This window comes from Eleginops maclovinus, chromosome 11 (assembly GCF_036324505.1).
Source record: "Eleginops maclovinus isolate JMC-PN-2008 ecotype Puerto Natales chromosome 11, JC_Emac_rtc_rv5, whole genome shotgun sequence".
Lineage (NCBI taxonomy): Eukaryota > Metazoa > Chordata > Actinopteri > Perciformes > Eleginopidae > Eleginops > Eleginops maclovinus.
This window is the reverse complement of record NC_086359.1, coordinates 22552446-22575019: the sequence shown is the minus strand read 5'-3', so window position 1 is coordinate 22575019 and position 22574 is coordinate 22552446. Positions and strand designations below refer to the sequence as shown.

The 22574-nt window shown below is 40.5% G+C and overlaps 1 protein-coding gene across 1 annotated transcript in view; it reads right to left on the bottom strand.

Annotated features, from left to right (window-relative positions):
- LOC134871701 (CXADR-like membrane protein) overlaps positions 1–21464 on the bottom strand; it is a 65308-nt gene extending 43844 nt beyond the window's left edge. Inside the window, exon 1 of the mRNA XM_063894522.1 lies at positions 21376–21464. Coding sequence (XP_063750592.1) covers positions 21376–21427 — 52 coding nt within the window. The 5' untranslated portion in view covers positions 21428–21464. The remainder of the gene's footprint in view (positions 1–21375) is intronic.
- Positions 21465–22574: the final 1110 nt, after the last annotated feature.

Here is a 22574-nt window from a genome sequence, read left to right as displayed (position 1 = left end):
TCTTCTGGACCCAATTAACAACAGCAAGGAGTGTCTCCCCCAACAGGAGAGACTTTGCATGCCCTGGGGCAGGAACAACAAACAGCCAGCCTTGACAGCCTCTCCTGTTGAATAAACAAGCTCTGGTGTTAGAAAGCTGACTGATACACAAGTATAATGAACAAATTTTCAATAAGTTCGACATCCTTTTCCTGACACCCAAGAAAAGGACAGGGAAAATCTCCAGTAATTCACTTCGAGCAAACACAAGCTTCCTCACAAACTTTCAACAGTACAGAGAGACTGTCAGATTTTTAAAACCAACACCATCTGCTGCTTGAAACCCCCCCCCCACACACACACACACACACACACCACCGCACACCTAATCGCCTCCCTAACGTGGATATGGATTTTGATAATTGTACTTATTACCTAGTGCTTATGCTGTCTTTGCATGGTCTACAAACTTGTAACACTACATGAGCAGAAATAAAACAAGATCAAGATCCACGATGTTCAAATTAACCGACTCTGGTATCTCTGGGGGTCCAGGCTCCCAGGGGTTGTTGCTTCTTTTGCCCATTTGTTACAACTGCACAGGTTTTTAAATTGGCATATTGACGAGGCAATTAGGGTTAGGCGATAAGGAGAAAATCAGAACTAACTCATGATCAACAAAATATTAACAGAATCTGATTTTTGATAAATAGCAACTAGTAATGTGAATTTAATGGCTAAGTGTGTAAGGGTCATTTATAGAATAGCTAGAACAGTTGGAAATTCAGAGAATCTCATCACTTTACTGTTATGCAGACTTTAAAGAACCCCTATTATGCAAAATGCACTTTTTAATTACCATGGAGTTGCTCGGGTGGGGGGTGGAGAGCCAGTAACACGTCTGCAAAGGGGCGTGGCCAGCTGCAGCTCATTAGCATTTAAAGCTACAGACATAGAATCTGCACTTTTGGAACAGGGCTGAAACAGAGGGGTTTATGGCATGTTATAATTCATGATCTGTTTGGTATTTTCAACAAAAAAACTTCAGACAGGTTCTGTATATCTATATCAAATTATAGAGACTGGTGTGTTTTAAAAAAAAATGTTTTTAAGATATGTTTTTGGGGGCTTTTTTTAGGACAGTAGAGAGTGACAGGAAAGTGGGAGAGAGAGTCGGGATGGGGACCATGGGTCCGGAATCAAACCTGGGTCGCCGGCGTAGGGTGCAGGTGCCCCAGCCAGTTGCGCCATGGCCGGGGCTGAGACTGCTGTGTTTTAAAGAACTCCAAATTGAAGAAGAACTCACATTGCTTGTCATGGCTCTATTGCTGTTTTCTGACAACATAGATTTGGTTAGTTTTAGACACCAAATCTACTAGGTTAAGCTAAGGGAACCATCACAAAAAGGAATGAACCGTTTCCTGCTTCAACGTTTGTTTTGTTTGTATGTTTTGTGTGCTTTGATGCTGTCACTTTCCATTAGAGAGCTATCTCTCTGGTATCCAGTGTCATAATGGAAACAAAGCATTGTAAGAGGATTTCAACTGAATCCTAATCCTCTAATTTAATAATGAACACAAAAGAAATAATCACAGTCATCATCTCATTCGACAAATTTATTGTATTTCCTTAACAGGATTTAGACCATTCTGCAAACAAATTGATAATCAAGCAAAAAAATTCACTCAGTGCAGCTGCTGCACACATACAGTCAGAGCAGAGACACGGATTAGTGCAACTGTAGCTTTTCATTAAGATCACACTGAATATAAAATGAATAAGGGTTATAACAAATTTAGAGCATCAGTAAGCATATAATGCATCATCTTATTGTAGCAGAAGAGGAGTGTGAGGTATGTGAAGAATAAATCTCAATGTTAAAAATGTAGGATTCTGAAGGAAATTACATATAAAAGGATCAAATATAAATCCTAACAATAAACATTGGATTTCAAAGAAGAGGCTTCTAGAAGTTATCTAAAAACAGCATCTCCTTAAAATGTAATATAATTATTCATAGCAACGCGGTAAATTAGCATCCCTATTTCTAGACAAACAACAGCACTTTAAGTGGAAACAGAAAACAAGAGGATCTTCAAAGGACTGCCTGCCGAGTTGCTGGAGAGACTGAGGGAAACAGAATTCCCACCGACTGAAAAAACACAGAGTTTTTTGCATATGTTAGGACTCAGGGACAGAAGTGCTACTCCATTAAATCAAACATTCTCTACACATGTAAATTATTTAAATGATTACACTAAAAATAAAAGATAAATTCCTTGGAACAGGTTCAAAAATTCAAACCCTCGGTGAGACCCTGCCTCAGCCTCTCCTTTGATCACTGGTGGCATATCTGCTGATAATGAGTGAGCTGCAAACAGCGGCCTGGATTAACATTTCAAATTCAACAAATCAGCTAATTAGCTAAACGGAGAGAGAGGCAGCAGTGACAGAGCAGCCGGAGAAGCAGAGTGTTTCCCTGGTCACAGTGATGTCCTGCATCTCTGTTTCTAATGCTGCTGATGTGAAAGTGTTACCATCTATATTTGGCAGAGCTTTACTCCCTCTGAATGAAAAGCAAATCCATTGTAAACATGTATTATTTAATGTGTTCAGCAGTTGCTTTATACTGCCAAACTTCATTAATATGTGGTATATTTCTACGTGCAATGTACTAGAACTTGGGTTTATTTTTAAAATATGCATACACAATTCATTTTAGACTTTGAGAGGGATGTTTTTGGATGTGGAATATTTACTTCAAATGTTTTGTCCTATTTTTAAACTTGGGATTTTTGAAAGAACACTTTCGTTCACTTTTAACAGTATAATGTATTCATGTATTAATGATATATTATACTATTTTGTTATGAAGCTTTAAACATGTTCATATTCCCCTTTATTTATTCCAAACTTGTTCCCAAACCTTAACCATGTGTTTTTTATATTAACCATGATGTCGAAACTTCAAAGATAAATTATTCAGCCTGAAACGTGATTTTCTGTCCAACCTTACAGGTGTGTGTTTATTTCAACCTAAACCGTGACCTTGGTCTAAACTAAACCCAACCAAAAAAAAAACGTAGCTCTGTCCAATCATAAACTAAATGTATTTTCCCAGAGTGATTAGCCCCAGCGTTAAACACAAAAAAGATATAACAATAAGAGAACATTAGAAAGTGTAAACAGTAAAAGCATTAAAGCAGCTGACAGTGGTGAACAGGTGGAGGTGTACATGATCACCAGAATCTGCAGTAGGTTTAAGAACAGAAGATACAAACAGGGCTAACTCTTATCAGAGGCGAAAGAATAGATGATGGGTGTAACAGTGAGGTCCTCAATACACACAACAGCTGAGGCGGACACACCTGCACTGTACTTGGCATAATAATTCACTATGAGAGGAAGACGAAACCACCTCAACCATCAGATCTCTGGATATGCAAGACCGGCCAGTTCCAGACGGAGCTGGTGGACCAGAGACACAGCTGTTTTCCTTTTATTCATTAACAAAGGGCAAAAGAAGTAACAGAGCTTTTTTTGAAGCTCAGCGCAAAATCTTTCAGGAAGATATGTATACGTTTATTACCCATAGCTGCATCAGCTCATCATGGGCGTTCTCTTTAACCAATTACATTTCACCTCAGTCTCCAGCAGCCAATCATCGTACTGCAGTCAAACTTTAGATGATTCTCCTCTCTCCTACAGTCAGCTGTAATTTCAGGTGGTTTTGATTCGGCCGACCTCCACCCATCCACCTCCATTCATCATATCCAGCACCCAGGAGAGCTAATCCAAAGACCTGATCACACCTCCTCTTCTTCCCATCTCCTCATCAAATCCAGGTCTTCAACATCACCAGCAAGTGTTTTTTTTTCCCCCTTCAGATACACAATATCAGGATCGGGGTCTAATCTCCAAAGACTGTTAACATTTCTATCATATGGCGCATGTGTCAATAAATGTTCTTTAAACACAAAATCAAGTTCTTCTTGATTGAACTGACAATAATTTGGCGCCAAAGCAAGAGGCTGGAACTGAACACAAACCGACCTGCCGAACTGAGACATATGGAAACGTTTAATTGGCATATTTATTTAGTCTTGTATCTGTTACTTTAAAAAGTCAGAGGTGCACTTAAGTTAATATCTTACCATTTGTTTTGTGATGCCTGAAAACACTGGCAAACTCCTTGTGTGTGAAAACGTACATATATGCGATTTTTGACATCCTCCTGGATCCATCTTTTTTACATGCATTCACATGATCATTTATGATGTGCTACCGTGTTATTTTATTATCTTTCTTAATACACACATTTATTGCATGTGTGTACTCTGTCATCTGTCATTTTTCCTGAGGTTTATAAAAAAAAATCCCCCGTTCATTGTGGGGTTTCTTTGGATTCGTTGTAACTGCAAGTGTCTAAAGACAGGGTGTGCGGTACACACTTTAAAGCCCCGCAATTTGTGGAATTGGGTTCTAAAAATACAATTACATTGATTGATTAATTGATAAACCTAATTCTGATTAGTTGAGTTAAGAAGCTGTCACTTTGGGCACATGCACAGAGCAAATAAAGGTTAAAAAAAAAAAAAAAATGTGTTCCCTGAATGCATCAGCTAGTGTGTTAGTGTGTTTCTGCATTTAGCCTGCAGAACAACTGAATCCCAAACAGCTGAGGGGTGCTCTGGGGTATGTATCAGCAGGGGAAACAATACAGGTGGGCAACATGAATGAATAAGGATGAGGAGAAACAAATTGAGGTTATAAATAGCTCAAACAGCGAGACAACTGCGCTTCAAATGAATGCACAGAACAAGCAAATGAGCGCAGGGACTCCACTCTGTCGGTCTCGGCTGGTCGCGCTTTGGAACATCTGTCACTTATTTGATGCTGCTTTAATTGAAGCGCTCACATGCTGGAGGAGAGTAACTAATGATCAAGCATTCACAAATCCACTAATTAATCAAGTGTAAAGAACACCTAACGTGGACTAACATTGCACAATTGCATGACCCTGTCTAACACACTGATCCTGTAATTTTAGATGACTGTCAGTGGAAACATGTGACCTCTGACCCCCTGCTGTATGTGCACTGTTGTGTTGATTATGACTGAGAAAAATCTGTTCATGAATAATAATAACCTGATACTAAAAGTCGAGATGGCCCGGTTCACTTGAGTAAAAATCACCTACTAAGCGCATAAACCCCCAAAGGTTTATGAGCTTCTAAATTTGCTCCTGCATTGTGCGCCCTGCTGCACATGTTCATTGGCTCTGACTGACCCTCTCCTTTTGCTGTGCTAGACATCTCTTGCAAACATAAAAGTGATTGAAAACTTTAAATGTACCGAGTTCTTATTCACCTGGTTTGTAGTTCCGTGTGTCTCTTAAAAGGCTTTATATGCGTGTCTTTTATAATGGTGGTCTATAGGACTTTTTTTTGGGGGGGTAGATGTTATTTTTTACTTTACTTGACGTTTGACCTGAATCTAATGTACTGTATACCTAAACGTATAACAAACCTCAATGTCACATTATAAGTCTTAATTTATTGTCAGATTTCACCCCATTCTGTAAAGCCACAAACTTAAGAAGACTTTCCAGTATTTGCAAATGCAAAGGTTTATGGGTAGACATTACATTTTAAACACACCAGTTTGCGAGTAACACCCAGAAGGCAGCACACTGTCATTATATTTGAATCATCTACTAAAACAGTATACATGTAGTTATCCCTTTTAACACCTTTTAACAGTGAGCAGAAGAAAATCAATAAAAAAAATAGCTGACAAGCCATGATTATTATTATGTTTTTTACTTACTGTGTGTGTGTGTGTGTGTGTGTGTGTGTGTGTGTGTGTGTGTGTGTGTGTGTGTGTGTGTGTGTGTGTGTGTGTGTGTGTGTGTGTGTGTGTGTGTGTGTGTTTGCATGTGTTCCTATTAGAGAGAGGAAGGGAGGGTCTGGACTGCTGCCAATGTCGCCCATGATGAAGCATTAGCATACCGCCAGTTAGTAAAAAGGGTCTTAATGCAGGGGAGAACCCTGGTGGGCACTGCTTGCTTTTTGTTGTTCACAATGCATAAAACCTTTAACAATGCACATTAAAGAAAGTTTTTAAAAAGTCACTGAAATATGCCTTGGTTTTAAAACAGGCAGGTGCTGGTTTATTTGCTGCTGAAGCATTTTCCACTGCGTATGCATCTAAATGCCTTGGATATAGATTCATTGGTATGCTGAGTGATAAATGAGGCCCATTATTGCTGCTGCAGGGTCCGCAGATGAAAATTAGCCTGTATGGCGAAATCTGGCACATCTACATGATGGACTCAAGTGTTCGTGATAATTAATGTGCAGCTTCTTAGAAACATAAACATATAATTTCTCTATAAATTAAAAGGTATGAATGTAGTCTTCACTCAATGCAAACACAAAGTTAGTGTGGTGTGCACAGGTTTGGTCAATGTGCTGACTATGAATGTGTGTGTGTGTGTGTGTGTGTGTGTGTGTGTGTGTGTGTGTGTGTGTGTGTGTGTGTGTGTGTGTGTGTGTGTGTGTGTGTGTGTGTGTGTGTGTGTGTGTGTGTGTGGGTGAAAAAAAACTGAAACATTGACTTTGATTAAATGTATTATGTCAAGAGATTTCACATTAGGTTAGTTGAAAACATTAATATTAAGTTTAAATACAAAATATTAGATTCAACTTCAAAATAATATTGCATTCAACTAACTTCATACAGTTATATGAAATCTGTTAACATAATACTTTTGATTAAAGTCAACGTTTCACTTTTTCAGAGTGTGTGTAAGAGAGGTCCTCCCTACTGACGGTGCAGAACAGGTGGGTGCTACAGAGGAGTGTGCCAGCACTGCAGAGGTTGCAGAGGGGGGAGGGGTTCCAGTGAGACGAGGGAGCAGGAGGCTCTGCACCGCTAAGGTAGAACACAAGACACCTTTCTATCTGTTCTTCAATACCTCTTTAATGTGATATTTCTCTCCCTTCATGTTGCCACTCTCTTCCTCTCATCTCTGGGGTGTGTGTGGAGGCACAGTGATGAATAATATACCTCAGTGGACACGCAAGTCCCAGCGGGACGGGGACTGTCGCCTATTACGCACCCGTCCATCTCCAAAAATACATTTTCAAATCAATTACCAGTTGATGCGCCCACTGCAAAGCTAGAAAAGCCAAAGTGAGTAATGAGGAAAGTTTTCAGCGACCACTTATCGATGTCACATGCACGTACTGTAGGTGGTCCTGAGAGATCCAAAACACTGAGAGGCGAGAGGAGCGGCAGCAACGCCCGGCACCAGTTAACTGTATTTTTACTGAGTTGTTTTGTATTGGTCCCTGCTACCTACAATATAATCAGTTAACATTGTTTTGAGCAGTGCAAGCTTCTTCCTGTAATCATGGGCAGTTCTAGGGGGGGCCAACAGGGGCCAGTGCCCCTGTAACACAGTGCTTTGACCCCTAGGGCCCCCCTCCAAAAGAATAAATCTATGATAATGCATTTGGTTATGGTGTTGCAGCCAATACTGTGCTGTAAAATAACAGGATGGGTTTTGTTCAATAATGTAATTAAATAAATTGAATCTAAGTTACTGAAACACATTGCTGTTACTAAAACAAATACCAATACATATTAAGAAAATAAATTCAAACAATGTTTGGCTGTGTAAATAAAGTCTTTATTACATCAAATTGCATTTAGGTTAACGGTAAAGTAAGTAACTAAACTAAAATTGTAACTCAGTCATTGACACAAACTCTGTTACTAAATCAAAAACCAGTAATGGTATTCTATATTTATTCTGTGCTTTATACTGAAGTGAAAACTTTTAAATCTTGAACACTGTCTTTGTCTTTGTACAGCATTAAATGTGCCCCTCTCATTTAATAACTGGCCCCAGCTCGGCCCCCCAGTAAAATTGGTGTAGAAACGCCATTGCCTATAACATTATGTCTGTTGTCCTTTTGTTTCGTCTGTATTGATCTGTTGTGGCAGCAGGGATTGGACTCAGCCATGAGCAAAATAGATGCAGCTTTGAAACACAGCAACACTGAGAAAGCACCTGGTGTGTGACTGTCATTTGTAAACTGTCATATTGTTCCGATGTCACGGTGCAGTCACGATGTTATTGCCAATGTTGATGGTTGCAGTCAGTTGCACAAAACTGTAATTATGTGTAATAATGGTTGTTGTGCTGTGGTTCGATACCCTGGCTAGATCCCAACTGTGTTTTAGGCATAAATTAGTTAAGCAAGGAATTTACACTGAAGAAATTCTGTGCATTCTGCATGGGGATCACAATGTTCCCATACACACAATGTAAACAACCCTTATTATCAGTCTATTCTTTAATTCAGTACAAAAATGTGGTTGAGTTTACATTTTTATAGTATCTAAAATGTCTTATAACTTGGGATAATCAACACACACACACACACACACACACACACACACACACACACACACACACACACACACACACACACACACACACACACACACACACACACACACTAATATCAATTAAGTATGATATAGTCAAGATTGTACATGCCCACTGAAATCAATCATAATGTTTCGTACATACAGATAAACTGTACATAATTACTCATTTAAAGATCCTACCTCTTCGGGTAAAAATAAGTTTAAGTTCTTGTGTGTTATGTTGTTATGTGTGTTCCTTTTGGGACTCTTTGTGATCTGTGTTTTGTTTTTATGTTAACCTTAACACATGTTTTTATTGTATTCATGTTTCTGTATTCTTATTTGGAACTTTCCTTTGTGAAGCACTTTGTGAATTTTATTTCTGTGTAGTTATATAAGTTATATACTAAATAAACCTCCTAATTGCACCTCCTTCCCCATAAAACATTAGCTAAGCTGTTTTCTTGATTAATCCTGCATTGTTTACATGTTTCTTACAGCCCTAATTGCAGTCTTCTTCTTTACTGCCTTTCTTGGTGCGTTGCTTTTTTGTTGGTGTAGGTCTGATGCAGTGCTGTACAAAATACGTTTTTAACCAACAACACACTCTACAGATGTAGTTCACCTGGAAAATGTCACTGTAAAAGTCACATTCATAAAACAGAACCGGGGCCTGCGTCCTTTGGCATTGTTCCAGTATCAGTGCAGGTCCGGTGTTTGCATCCGGGAACCAGGCCAGCTCCAGAATAGATGAGGATTATTCTGCAGTGATTTGGTCCAAATGTGGTCAAAATCTAGATCAGGTCTGTACTGGATCATTTTGCAGCCATTTGTTATTCTCTTCCTCTTTTTTTACAGAGGTGACGGCAGTGAGGCCCAACTTTAAAACACTTTAAATCACACATTTACAGAAGCTTAAATATGTTTGTCTTCAGGTCCCCTCTTACGTTCTTACTCATACATTTCTGACAAACTAAAACATTTTCACATCCCCGAATCTCTCCACATTAACCTAACTTTAACATAATTTTAAAGGAGTTAGGAGAATGGACCAGAGATGTATGAATTATGAAAAGATATAAAATAAGACTAAAAGACAAACAATGTGCTCCCTCTCTCGGCTCAGGACCAAGCTTCGATCATAACTTCGATAACTTTTTACCATCTGTTTTTTTAAACACAATAGTCATGTTCATTTTATTAACCGCGTTTGTTCAGACAGCTGAATGTGCACTCAATAATAATAACAATAATAATACCTTTCATTTAAGGCGCCTTTCATGACACCCAAGGAAACCGTACAATTTGTTGAATAGTCGTAGAGTGTGTACACAGTAGCGATGAATGGTAAATCCTGCAAAAGCTAACCCATCTGGATCAAATACCGAATAAGTGTATAGGGGATATCAATCCAATCACTGGTGACTCATCATTTCTATTTGACTTTCCAGTTTGACTCTTAATTCTTTCCTCTTATTCCACGTGCAATTTTTGAATGAAATCCCTAATGTATGTATGAAGTGCGTTTTGAACTCCTGCCCTGAATCATGGGAATTCAAACCACAGTCTGTATTAAACAAAGCAAATGTACTGATTGATTGAAGATGCTCTGCTGATAATTCCCTTAAAGCTAGACCATCCAGTAACTGTGGCAACAGGAGAGCTATTCTCTCATCTGCTTTGTTTACCCCATGATTTAATTCTGCTCCATGCACACCGGTTTGACAAACATTGTTCAGACAGCATCCGTAAACTGATAGCTTCTGCATGTAAAACACCTCAGAGGAAGGTCTTTGTTGGTGTAATAGGGGCTAACATTCATGCTGTTACATCAATTTATGAGGCAGTATTACACTTAATACTGGTGAATATGGTACAGTGCATTCTGACAGAAGGTGTAAACTTCAACATTACAGCAGGCAGTGTACACCGCCCACTGACATGAAGCTCTTAGAGAGGGTACTCCAAGGATGTGGAAAAAGAAATGTACTATCTACACAACAAATTGCTCATTCATTCACTCTCATACCACTAAATAAGACTGGGCTGGAGTCCCTCCCAGTATGCACTCGGTGGAATCCAGTCACTACAGCCACGTCAATTCTGGTAATTCTAGTGAGAACTCACACATTTGTTTAAGGAAATGTATAATATATATTTAGTCACTGTGTCGCAATTCTCAGACATTCATTTGAAGAGTACAATGGTAATCAAGTAAAAACACAGAAAAAGACATGGAGGAAAGAAAGAGGAATAGCCATAAACAACTGATTGAGGTACTAGATATTACAGAGAAGAATCAACATGATGTTTGTTTGTCCTAGTTGTCCAAAATGCAGTTATTGAGCAGCTATTAAACACATCAGCAATATCACTGATTATTCATCTTCGTGCCCAGGTTTTGTGTCTTTATTCGTTTTCATGGACCCTTTTTTTGATGGCTCTCTATGTTGTTCTCACTGTAACAAATACATCAAAAAGAAGTAAATCAAAGTTTATTTTAACCAGCTTGTTAAAATAAAGTCTGAGACAGAAAATCTGCAGACCAACCTCTTTCTTTCTACGGCTCCTCAGAAAACACATGTGACTGGGATTTGATTCTGGATAGGACGTTGTAGTTCCAACTTATATGTATACAAAGTATTATAATTAAAACTTGAAGTCAAATTGTAGTGCAATATCTAAACAGATTTGTTGTATCATTGTTGTTTGTTCATTTTAATATCATTACATATTTAACAGGGTTTTGTCTGAACTGGGTAACAGTAAGTGACTGTGGTCACTGTGGTAAGAGGGAGCAGAGACCTTGTTACCAAAATGCAGATTTTCCCCGAAAAGTGATGCCAGAAAACAATATTTCTGTTGGTCAGAAAGTAAAATTACTCCAGAAATATGAAGATGGCATCAAAGTTCAGGTCAGACGGCAGACACTGCTTTGTTTTTACCGAGAATAAATATGGGATGGATGTCCGGTGGGTGTGCCGGGGGACGAGTGGCAGGCAGCAGGCTGACACTGAAACTGAGATTTCTGAATTACATCCTTTCTTTTACTCTCCTTTTTTCTGGAGAGGAAGTAACTCTGGATTTATTTGTTGTTTGAGGTGCGATATATGACTCAGGTGCTTTAAGACATGAAGAAACTATTATTTTCAGCTTCGCTCTAATGCAGTATTTTCTTCGGGAAGTGGGCGGGGCCGTAATTTTGGCCCTGGATTTTGTATCCGATTTCCAGTGATTTGGCGTTTCAAAGATGCCGGCCACTTCCACACTGCAGTGACACCAACAATCATTGTACAAAAATAAAAATGGTCTAAGGGAAACCCGAAATACAAGAATGAACATGACATTAATTAATTAACAGTCCAGCAGTGGCTCAGTAGTCCAGCAGTGGCTCAGTAAGTAGGGGCTTGGACTGGGAATCGTAGGGTCGCCGGTTCAAGTCCCCGAACAGACTTGAAATATGGAAGGTGGACTGCTACTTGGAGAGGTCCCAGTTCACCTCCTAGGCCCTGCTGTGGTGCCCTTGAGCAAGGCACCGGACACCTCCAATCCCCCCTCCCCATTGCTCCCCGGGCGCTGCACGATAGCTGCCCACTGCTCCTAGTACTAGGATGGGTTAAATGCAGAGGAACAATTTCACTGTGTGTGCTCTGCTGTGTGCATGCATGTGACTAATAAAGAGGGTTTCATCCTCCGATTCTATCTATTAACATACGCTTAATATCAGTCCTTCAAGACCCAACCTAAAAAAGATTTTGTTTTTAGTTGTCCATCATCCTGCAGTCTTAACACCTCCTCCCTTCTCGTGTTCTTCTCCACAGCCTGGCCCCTTGTTAATGGTAACAGAAAAGGTCAGCAGCACTCCTGCATGACCTTAGGCCCTTCCTGATGTCAAACACCAGGGTCATTCAGACTTGTCTCCTCTGGTAAAGAAGAAGCTTATTCGACAAATCAGTCACCACTACAGCACATTGACAACCACAGAAATCAAATTACTGAGCACCGAGGGCACAGACGAATGAAATCCTGTTTGTAAGCTCGTGATCTGCTCGCTTTTGTGTAATCTTTTTTATTTAAAGACTGTACTCACTCCACTGTGCTGTGAAATTTCAGGACAGCTACCCAATTAATTTCTAGCCACTGGTATGTCAGTCCTATCACTGCAGCCGGCATTACTGTTGACATGTTGGAGAGTGCTTCTGGAATGCATGCTTCATCCAGCGCTGCGGACGGATAAGCCCTGTGCGTTTTGGGGGACATAAATCCATTTTCAACATATGTGTGCCCTCCGCACACTGAATCCACACATTCCCCTCCATAATAACGCTATCGACACAAAGGAAGCACAAATGCTCAAGGTTGTGCACGGCTGTCAGTTATTTTCTCCTTGGACGGGATTACAGGTTCTGAGAAGAAGAAAATGACCTTAAAATATCTGCCGGGGGAAGATTACCTGGAATTGAATTATTCAAATGTATGAATGCAATTTGAGATAAGGCAACAGGACTCTTCCATATGTCCTTTGGAACAGGTTGAACATGCTAAAGAGATGTTTATTATAACGTTTAAGCGGAACAGTAAGCTTCAATACAAGATTTCAACTGATGAAACCAGCAGTTCACAGCTTATTCTGAAACACAGTGTTTAGATTTTTGCAGTAAATACCTGAAAGCATGTCAGTTACAATGAGGCTTTGATCTTACTTTTCTTTACTGATGCTATTTGATCCATTCATTAGGAAGTTATCAACGGGGAAAAGCTGGAGTTGACATGTTCTGAAGTTAAAAGGATCAAATGACAGTTTACATGTTAGGACTCCCATTAGAAACATTTTGTTTCTTCTGAAAGAATTAGGATTCAATCAAAGTGGATATTTCAGTCAAGTACGAACTCATTTCAAAGACACAATTATACTCCAAAATATTCAGCAAAGAAGGTACATTCTTTTAAAAGACCTATCTTGGTCATTAGGGACTAATTCTTTTAGTTTTTTCCAATCAGATTTCATAAAACCCATTTAACTAATATCTGGGATTCGGGAACTGTTTGACATCACATCACTACAAAAAAAAAATGTAACTGATGAAGGAATGCAATCAGCCAGAATCCACAGCATGCCATTGAAATGAGAAGTTCCAGGGTACAGGATAACAGCCTGAGCACAACGGAGGTCTAATTGGCAAACAGTCAAATGTGTCAGGAAGGCAAGATAGCGAGTCATGAGCTTCTTCATTCTGTAGCTGTCATGCCTTTCTACCTCATTCTGTCTTTTAAATAAAGCTTCAAACTAACTGTCATAAAGGTTGATGTTAAGTAATATCCCATCGCACCAGTCTTTAGTCTTTTTTAACTCTCTCCAACCCTAACCCTAAGTTTCTAAAACACACACGATAAATGGCACCCTAGACATTTCATCTGATCCTCTGTCCTGAGCCTCTTCTATGTTCGTCCTTCCTCCAGCTGTTCTATATTGTCTTCTCCCAAATAACATGACACCACACACAAAGCCAAGGTAGGTTTCAGAGCAGGAAAGGTAGCATTTTGTGTTGGGTTTCTGTATATTGTTAGCCTCGCACACTGCGGTTAAGCTGTCAGCCTGCATGAGCACCAAGGTACAAAGGCCAAGAATAGACATCAGAGAGACAGCTGGTGACAAAAACACCCGCCAACAGGAACAAACTTTCTATCCTCTCAAAGCACTTTTACACGACAGGAAGGAAACACATCTGCATTATGACCAAACAATCTCTGCAAAATCTTCACATAACATGTTATTCTGTTGTAAAAGTTTTCACTAAATTTTAATTAACCTGCCTTACAGTACATTTTTAGCCAAAATGTACCAAAATCACGCCTGCTTTTGAAGCATTAATACGCTAATGGCAAACACTTGTCTAACCTCAGAGATATCAAGCAGAAGCAATAGCAGATATCAGAGGAAGAGAAACTAAATTAGTGATCAGAGAAACCCTTACTGATATGCTCACTATCAAAATGTTCTTTGTTAACAATGCAAATTAGTTTTATATTAAAATCATTTCTAAAAGAATGTATTTCCCTGAATCTCCCATTAAATAATTTGTATCTAACCCTAATGAACATCAGCTTATGTTTACCGCATTTATATTCTGATATATATTGTTCTTCAGTGAAAACCAACCAAATCCCTCTATGAATTAATGAAAGACATGCATAAATTAAACATTGACTGTTCGCACACTAAGACAGCTTTCACTGCTACCTCAAGCATAAAGTCAGACCCTCACACGTCAGTCTTCTCTCGGTAGAAATGTGTCATGCCACATAGAACAGACGGGGATCAGGTGTTCTCGAAGTTTATCAGGAAATAATCTCCAGCTGTCAATATGATTGACAATATGATTGACAGCTGGCCGGGCTTTCCAGTTTATTAGACAGTGCTTTCTGCTTTGCATGACTAACTGGAGATGTTTACAGGGTGTGGCTCATCCCCAACACCTGGAAAATGTGATGCTGCCATGTGAATGACACTAAAAATCATGTTTATTGCACTGAATGAAATGTTGACTTTAATTAGATGTTTTAGGTCCAAAGATTTCATATAACTGTATCAGGTTAGTTGAAAGCAATAATATTAAGTTTAAAATATTAGATTCAACTTAATAATATTGCTTTCAACTAACCTAATATAGTTATGTGAAATCTGTTGACCTAATACATTTAATTAAAGTCAACTTTTCAGGTTTACATATAAAAGGCATGTCGTAGTACGAGGAAATAAGTTGGGAACACTGGATTACCAACAGAACAAGACCAAAGAGAGTGCACCACAACACCGAGGCAGCCATAAATGTTGCCATCTTGGCATCTATGATATGTCCGCACTTTACATTCTGTTGCCTGATAGCACCATTATCCATTGACCGATATGCATTATGGGATACTGAGGGATGAAGATACAGGAGTTTAAGGGGACACAGAAGCATTCCTCTGAGCTTTATTTTTGCAGGTAGGTCAGCCTTCCAGCTCTGAAATAACTGCAAAACTGAAAACTTCAAAGCAGGCAAGCCATCATCCGGGAGACAGCTTATTAATGTTAACCTATGGTGAGGCATGATATATTCAGATCAGTTTAAGAAGAAAGTCTCACAGATGTATCCTTTACGTCTGCATAGGGATTTATTTTATTTGACTGATTCAAAGAGGAAGTCCATGAGCAAAATGAAAGGAGAAAACGAAGAGGGACTGCAGGAGTGAGAGTCAGGAAGTGGGAGTCGAGAGATTAAGCGTATTGCTTCATAAGCATATTTCCCTAACCTCAGCTGATCTGGTGACTTGAAATCTTTTGCAAACAGGGATCAATTTACTATATTTGCTTTTCATTTCCAGAGAAAATGTGTGCTTCATTCCTGATACATTCCAGCCAGAGGATGTTAGGGGCAAACTCCGGCCTTCATATCGCTCAGCCATCATTCAGTCCATGGAGACATGACTAAGCCTCATAATTAAATCTGCAACACCAACCACATTAACTATATCCGCAGCACCAACCAATGCACATTAATGTCTTAATACAGAATGTATTTGGTAGTATTGGGATTAGGCTGCTATACTCGGAGTGTTTGTCTCACAGTTCCTTGAAGTGTGAGGATATGTGCAGCTTTCATCCCACATGACAGTCTGTTTGACTAAAATTAACAGTGAAGACTAATTAGCTGTCCTTGTTGGTCTGTCAGTCAGCCAGAGCAGATTTAATACAACATCATGACATACAATCTTGCTGAAGCATGCTGCAGATGTACACGGCACATTCCATACCACATCTTTTTAAAGCCACTTTAATAAAATGTCAACAGATTTCTGAAATTGAAGAAAGGTCCCTTCTGTGGGACGATTAAAGGTATTCTGATTCTGAGATTTCACATAACTGTATGAGGTTAGTTAAAAGCCCTACTATTGAGTTGTACCTAATATTCTTTATTTTAACTTGATATTATACCTTTCAACTAACCTAATACAATTATGTGACATCTGTTGACATAATACATTCAATCAAAGTCAACGTTTTTTTCAGAGCATGCTCCCCTCCTGTCCTCGTGTGGACCCCACTTTGAGAAAAACTCGTCAGACAGCAGACGTGCCCTGCAGCAGCAGTGTCACATTGATCAGATATTTTTGATTCCCAGTGTCAGATTCAAAAACTCTGCATCAGTCAAGCCTGCACACACAAACAGGAACACATTTAATTTACTCCAGTACCGCTGCCTTACATTAACCAACAAGAAGATTGTTGGTTTTGACATGAATGCAGCATCTGATCCAGAGAAACACAGACACGCTTCAGTCCTCAGATGTTCCTGACGGCTCCAGGTGAGCGATACACGGAAGCCACCAGCGTGATGGCTGCCTCTCCTGGATGTTTACTTCTCACAAACAACTGTTTTCATTGACGAGCCATCATGAGCAAAGCACTACATCACTGCACAAGAAAACGCTACCACATGCATGACGGAACAGCTCATACATCTGCGGAGTGGGTGGAATTAATATCGCAAGACAAATATTTTTGGAAATAAGTATCAACCTCATTGCTCTCAGTGAAAACATGAAGAACATGTGGTCTCCATTACGGGAAACTGGAGTCAAACAAAAGCTTCTCTCAACAGCCCGGCGCAGGGGATGCTTCCTGTCCTGCATCCAGGGAGGCTTTTAAATCCTCAAAAGCATTTCAAGGTGTGGAGTCAGCATAATCAGACTGACTTCTTTTTTTTAATGTTTTATCTTGTTGCAATAAATACAGCACCTAAAGTTCTTTGGATGCACACAGCCGATTTTTATAAATAGCCACAGGCTTGAATGTGTTGCATAGCTGCGCCCCACGTCTCGTGCCATGCTTTGAGTGATAAAAAGAGATGTTTTGGTTTGTTTTGATGGACGGAGTGTAGGCAGCCAGCGAGTGAGGGAAGGGTGATATGTGAAGGGGGTGAGAGGGAGAGAGACGACGTTGTCACTGTGATTTTTGTCCGCTGGCTGAAGAGGCGCGCAGTAAGGGGAAGTTCCCCCCTGCTGCTGCGCTCAGCTAATTAAAACTCACCCTTCACACATGTCTGCGCACACCAACACACACGCATGAAGCTGCAGCTGGTTCCACAGGATCATGTCATGCATCTGCTTTTCAGAGGGATCTTTACTGGTCATTTTGTCACAGCTCATGAAGTATTACTTGTGGTTGTGAATCCACTGAAAATGTACATAATACCAAAATAAAAACTCACAGCGGCTTTCTGTTATCAGTAACAGCTTAATGATTAAAGATTAAAGGTTAAAGGTTAAAGGGTAAAGATGAACACTTTAAAAAACACTTTAATAAAAAGCAAACTAATAATTGAACCAAACCGAGGCTTTTTATTGAAACCTTATGTGCGCTATGCTATCTATAAGCTGAATAAACTTGGTCCTGTCTGGAGCCCTTTAGGGTTGGGTGACAGAACAAATATCTACTGGCCATTGACACTTATTTTGTTAATTTAGCTGTCTGCATTCCATCACAGAAAGGGTAAAAAAAACATGTAGGCATATTTTCACACCTAACTCGATGAATCATATAGAGTATGTCATCTTGGTACAGTGGAAACACTTACCAAGTGTTGTCCAATGAGTCAAAAGGGGATGATTAGCGAGCTAGTTTCAGTATTTTGTAAGAACACAACTTGAATTGAAGAAGATTCCTGATAAGACAGTTTATGAAAGGAAGCAAACTTGCTGCTTGACACAATCTGCCAGCTGCACGCATGCACGCACACACACACGCACGCACGCACGCACGCACGCACGCACGCACGCACGCACGCACGCACGCACACACACACACACACACACACACACACACACACACACACACAAACGCAAACACACACACACCAGCTTGAACATATTGGAGATCGTGGGTTGTTGGGCTGATAGTGGCACAAACATTGCAGTTGGCCCAGCCGGGGCATGGTGCCTTTACGAAAACACTCAAACCCCTCAGAGACTGCATCCAAACTAAAACGAAGATTAATTGATCTTGTGATTATTTAAAGATATGTATTACAATATCTATAGTTTTTTTCTTTACCTTTACATCTTGGAACTTTGTAAATGTGTAAATTGAACTAGTGCCTTCTATTTTTGTATTCTCTTTGATGCTATTACTGTTTTCCTCACTGCTTTAATGTGTTTGTTTCTACTTTAAATTACATTGAGGGAAGCCTGCAATATGTCATGTTACAGGAGTATAATAACAACAAAGATCTTCTGATTCTGATTCTGAACCTATCCTTATCTCTGTAGTTCTCATGTGGTGTTCACTAAAGTGAATCCTGTACTCCCAGGTCGAACCAGAAGTTGTCATGATAAAGGCATGTGAGCAAACTTACAGAAAAGATACAAAAACCTGTCTGTCTCTGCCTATAGTATCTCAGAGAGGGATATCTCAGATAAAAATAAAGACCACCTGCATGGCTACACAAAGTTTTATTTGGGTGCAACAACCCTTCAGCTTGTACGCTTTAATTCTGACCTGTGAGTGTAAGTTGCACACGACATGTGACAGTGCTCGGCTCTGACTGACCTAAGTATCTGAAGTGACTGGCACAGAGCGGGATGCTGGCAAACACACAGAGTGCAGAGCCAAGGTGAATGTGGACTGAGACAAAGAAGAGATGGCATGTGCATCACAGAGAGAGAGAGAGAGAGAGAGAGAGAGAGAGAGAGAGAGAGAGAGAGAGAGAGAGAGAGAGAGAGAGAGAGAGAGAGAGAGAGAGGGAGGAGTGAAGTCCATGGACACTCCGGTCCCAAACAACAACAACAAATCTACCTTTTTGAGTCTCTTGACTGTCAAAGTCACCTAAGACACACAGCGGAGGCGGACAGAGGAGACAGGAGGGAAGAGAGATGGAGGAAGGGGAGACATGGGAGGGCGGCTGCCAGAGATTTGAGGCCAGAGCCCGGCAAGATGTCACATCCTAACCTCTGGCTCTGGAGACTTCTCTACACTTGACAGATCCTTCGGCCTGCCGCCGGTGATCTCCTATATATATAGAGACAAGGGGACAGATAGGGCTCAGCTCGCTGTTTGTGCGACTCGCTGCAGTGCATGTCAGGTGACACGGGAGCTTTTGGCTCCAGCTGCTCTGAGAGGATATCTGTGATATTTCTCTGTGCTGCGCGGGACAGGAGCCACAAAAAATGAGTATCCAAAAGGTCACTTTAAAAGTGTGCTAAAAATATAGTGTGAAGTAGACTAATCCAAAAGGCGGAGAGAACATGTCCAGCATGAATGCCTCATCAACCCTTTGGCACATAAATCCCAGTCATTCATTCAGACTGCGACAATTAAGAAAACTATTCCTTTTCCTCAGGCTAGCTTCCAGCATGAATGATGGATAAAAATGATCCCGTAAAAAAGGCTTTTAATTGTACCATACTAGTGGGGACACTGTATTACCTTCATTCTCAAGGTCACAGGAATAGGCAGTTGGATGATAATAGCTGTCAGCACAGCATGCCTCAGAAATCTTCATAGCTGGGGTGTGAGTTGTACTTCAATGTGGTAAAGTCAGTGCAGAAATGCAGACCCTCCTCAAATATGGTAATGATTATGAAGAGCTTAGTGGCTACACTCTCCCAGAGAAAACCCTCTGTTCATTAAGAACTAAAAACTAATTGAGGCTCCATCAGATTTATTCAGCTGCATTTAATTTGGAGCAAAAACGAGGACAAGTTTTGCAGAGTGAAGGAGGCAGTGCCATAAGGTAGAATCTGCTGCTTCGCCATGGCCTGTCGAACCACGCTCCTATAATGCAACTAATGAAAGCTCCCATCAACCCCATGGACAAGCGCACTAATTGTAATGTCATGGCCCTGTGCTGTTGTGATGGCCGAGCACGGGGCTGTGTGCTCACACGTGTCTGATGCATGCGCACCAACATACACACACTGGGACGCAACAATGGAACATGGAACTAGAATGTGCTTTGTCAACAAAGTATGGTCAAACAAAAGAAACTTGAGATTGATTTGTCCTTGACACCAAACCAAAGCATTTACTGAATATGTATACTGATATACAACACATTATGCAATAAATTTGAATAATTTGGTTGGACGAATACAAGTTTCAATGCAGGAAAGTATACTGCACAACCAGCATATTGAACATTTTCCCCTTGATCATAGTTTTGAGAAAAAACGTCTAGATCTTCTAGACAAAAAAAAAAACATCTCTACAATGGGGAAGAGGGTTTGACTTGAAGAAGTGAAGAAGAAAAAGAATGTATAATTGTGAAGTCAGCCTAACTGCCATCATTAGGTAGAATAGTAAAATTATAACATTCAAACCCCATTGTGGAGTTAGGTTTCACAACCTTAAAGCGCCAGAACCATAGCACAGTTTTAGTTGATGCTTATTCCTCTTTATAATAACACTTTATATTTGGATTTATAAAACACACTATAATACAACAATATGTCTATAGTGATCTGTATGGGGACTGTGATTTTAAACTCAAAAGTGCAATCGCATTCATATTCCTATGATACAAATGGGAATCATAATCAGTGGCCTACAGTATATTTCTTCAACATTGCCATTTGGACCCATAGTCCTCCAAAGTGTGTTAACAATAACCTTAGATGCCATTAACAACAGCACATATGGATTCTTGCCAGTACTGCATGTTGTATATTAAAAGCACATAACTTTTTTAAACTGCATTCAATACCCTCCAACACGGATTACTAGAGTTATTTTCCAAATGTTGTACTTAGCAAACAATAAAACAGCACATAGCAAAAACTGTCTCTCAAAACACACACACACACACACACACACACACACACACACACACACACACACACACACACACACACACACACACACCTCTCTCTTTCTTCAACATCACGACTGCAGCCGGGACTGTGAATCTAACTTACCCAAGAACAGTGTGAGGAGAGTCCCAGGCATCCCGGCATCCAGCAAGGACATATCCCAGCAGTAGAGGCGAGCAGAGGATCTGTGTGTGTGTGTGTGTGTGTGTGTGTGTGTGTGTGTGTGTGTGTGTGTGTGTGTGTGTGTGTGTGTGTGTGTGTGTGTGTGTGTGTGTGTGTGTGTGTGTGTGTGTGTGTTTGTGTGTGTGAGGGAAGGCAAGACTTTACAGTAACTACAGTGAGAGCTGGCGAGGAGTGGACAGATCCGCATGTCTCCGGCACGCAGCGCAGCACACAGCGTCAGCACTCTCATTGATCCAGGCGCAGCAGCATCTCCTGCTCCGGTACACTGATCACCAGCCTCTTCTCCTTCACATCACCCTCAGCTCGCGTGCGGCGGGTTTCCCTGATGGACACGAGTCCGTGCGCAGCCTCTCTGTGCGTCCTGCCCCGTGGCACACTGCGTGGAATCAGAAGAGGAGGTGCAACAAAGGTGTGCCTGCAGCAGCCTGTAAAATGGGGACCCCTACAGTCCACATAGGCGTATACCTCTGTTAGTACACAGGATATTGCGTCCCCATACAGGCATCCTGCTACGGACCCCCCCCCCCCCCCCCCCCCTCCTCCTGTTTTATTATATCCATATATGATGATGTATTTCATAGTAACATACAAACAGTGATGTCGGTTACGTTACTTAGTAACACACTCTAATCTGACCACTTTTTTCAGTAACGAGTAATCTAACGCGTTACTATTTCCAAACCAGTAATCAGATTAAAATTACTTATCCAAGTCACAGTGCGTTACTATTTTTGTCATTCTCCTTAGTAAAAGATATTTTTTTGCTTTCTTCTTGCGTCTTGGGGAGTGACGTCTATGCAAGAGGACAACTCGCGTGTAATACCACGCAGCGACACAAAGTAAACAACAATGGAGGGAAGAGAGAGATGCGCGTTTTCTAGCTGGAAATACAGTCACTATTTTGAGTTAAATATTGTCGCCTTTAGCTGACAATATTTAGGTTTGTTGTTCTCTGTGCTGGAGACAAAGTGCTATCTAGCTTCAAAAACACGTCAAATTTGAAGAAACATTTGGAGTCGCAGCACTGCACAATCAAACTTACACCAGGTGGAGCGAAGCAGAGAGCTGAGACTAAAGCAGGAGGTCCCCCACCACCAAAACAACAAAAGCTGGACTTCGGT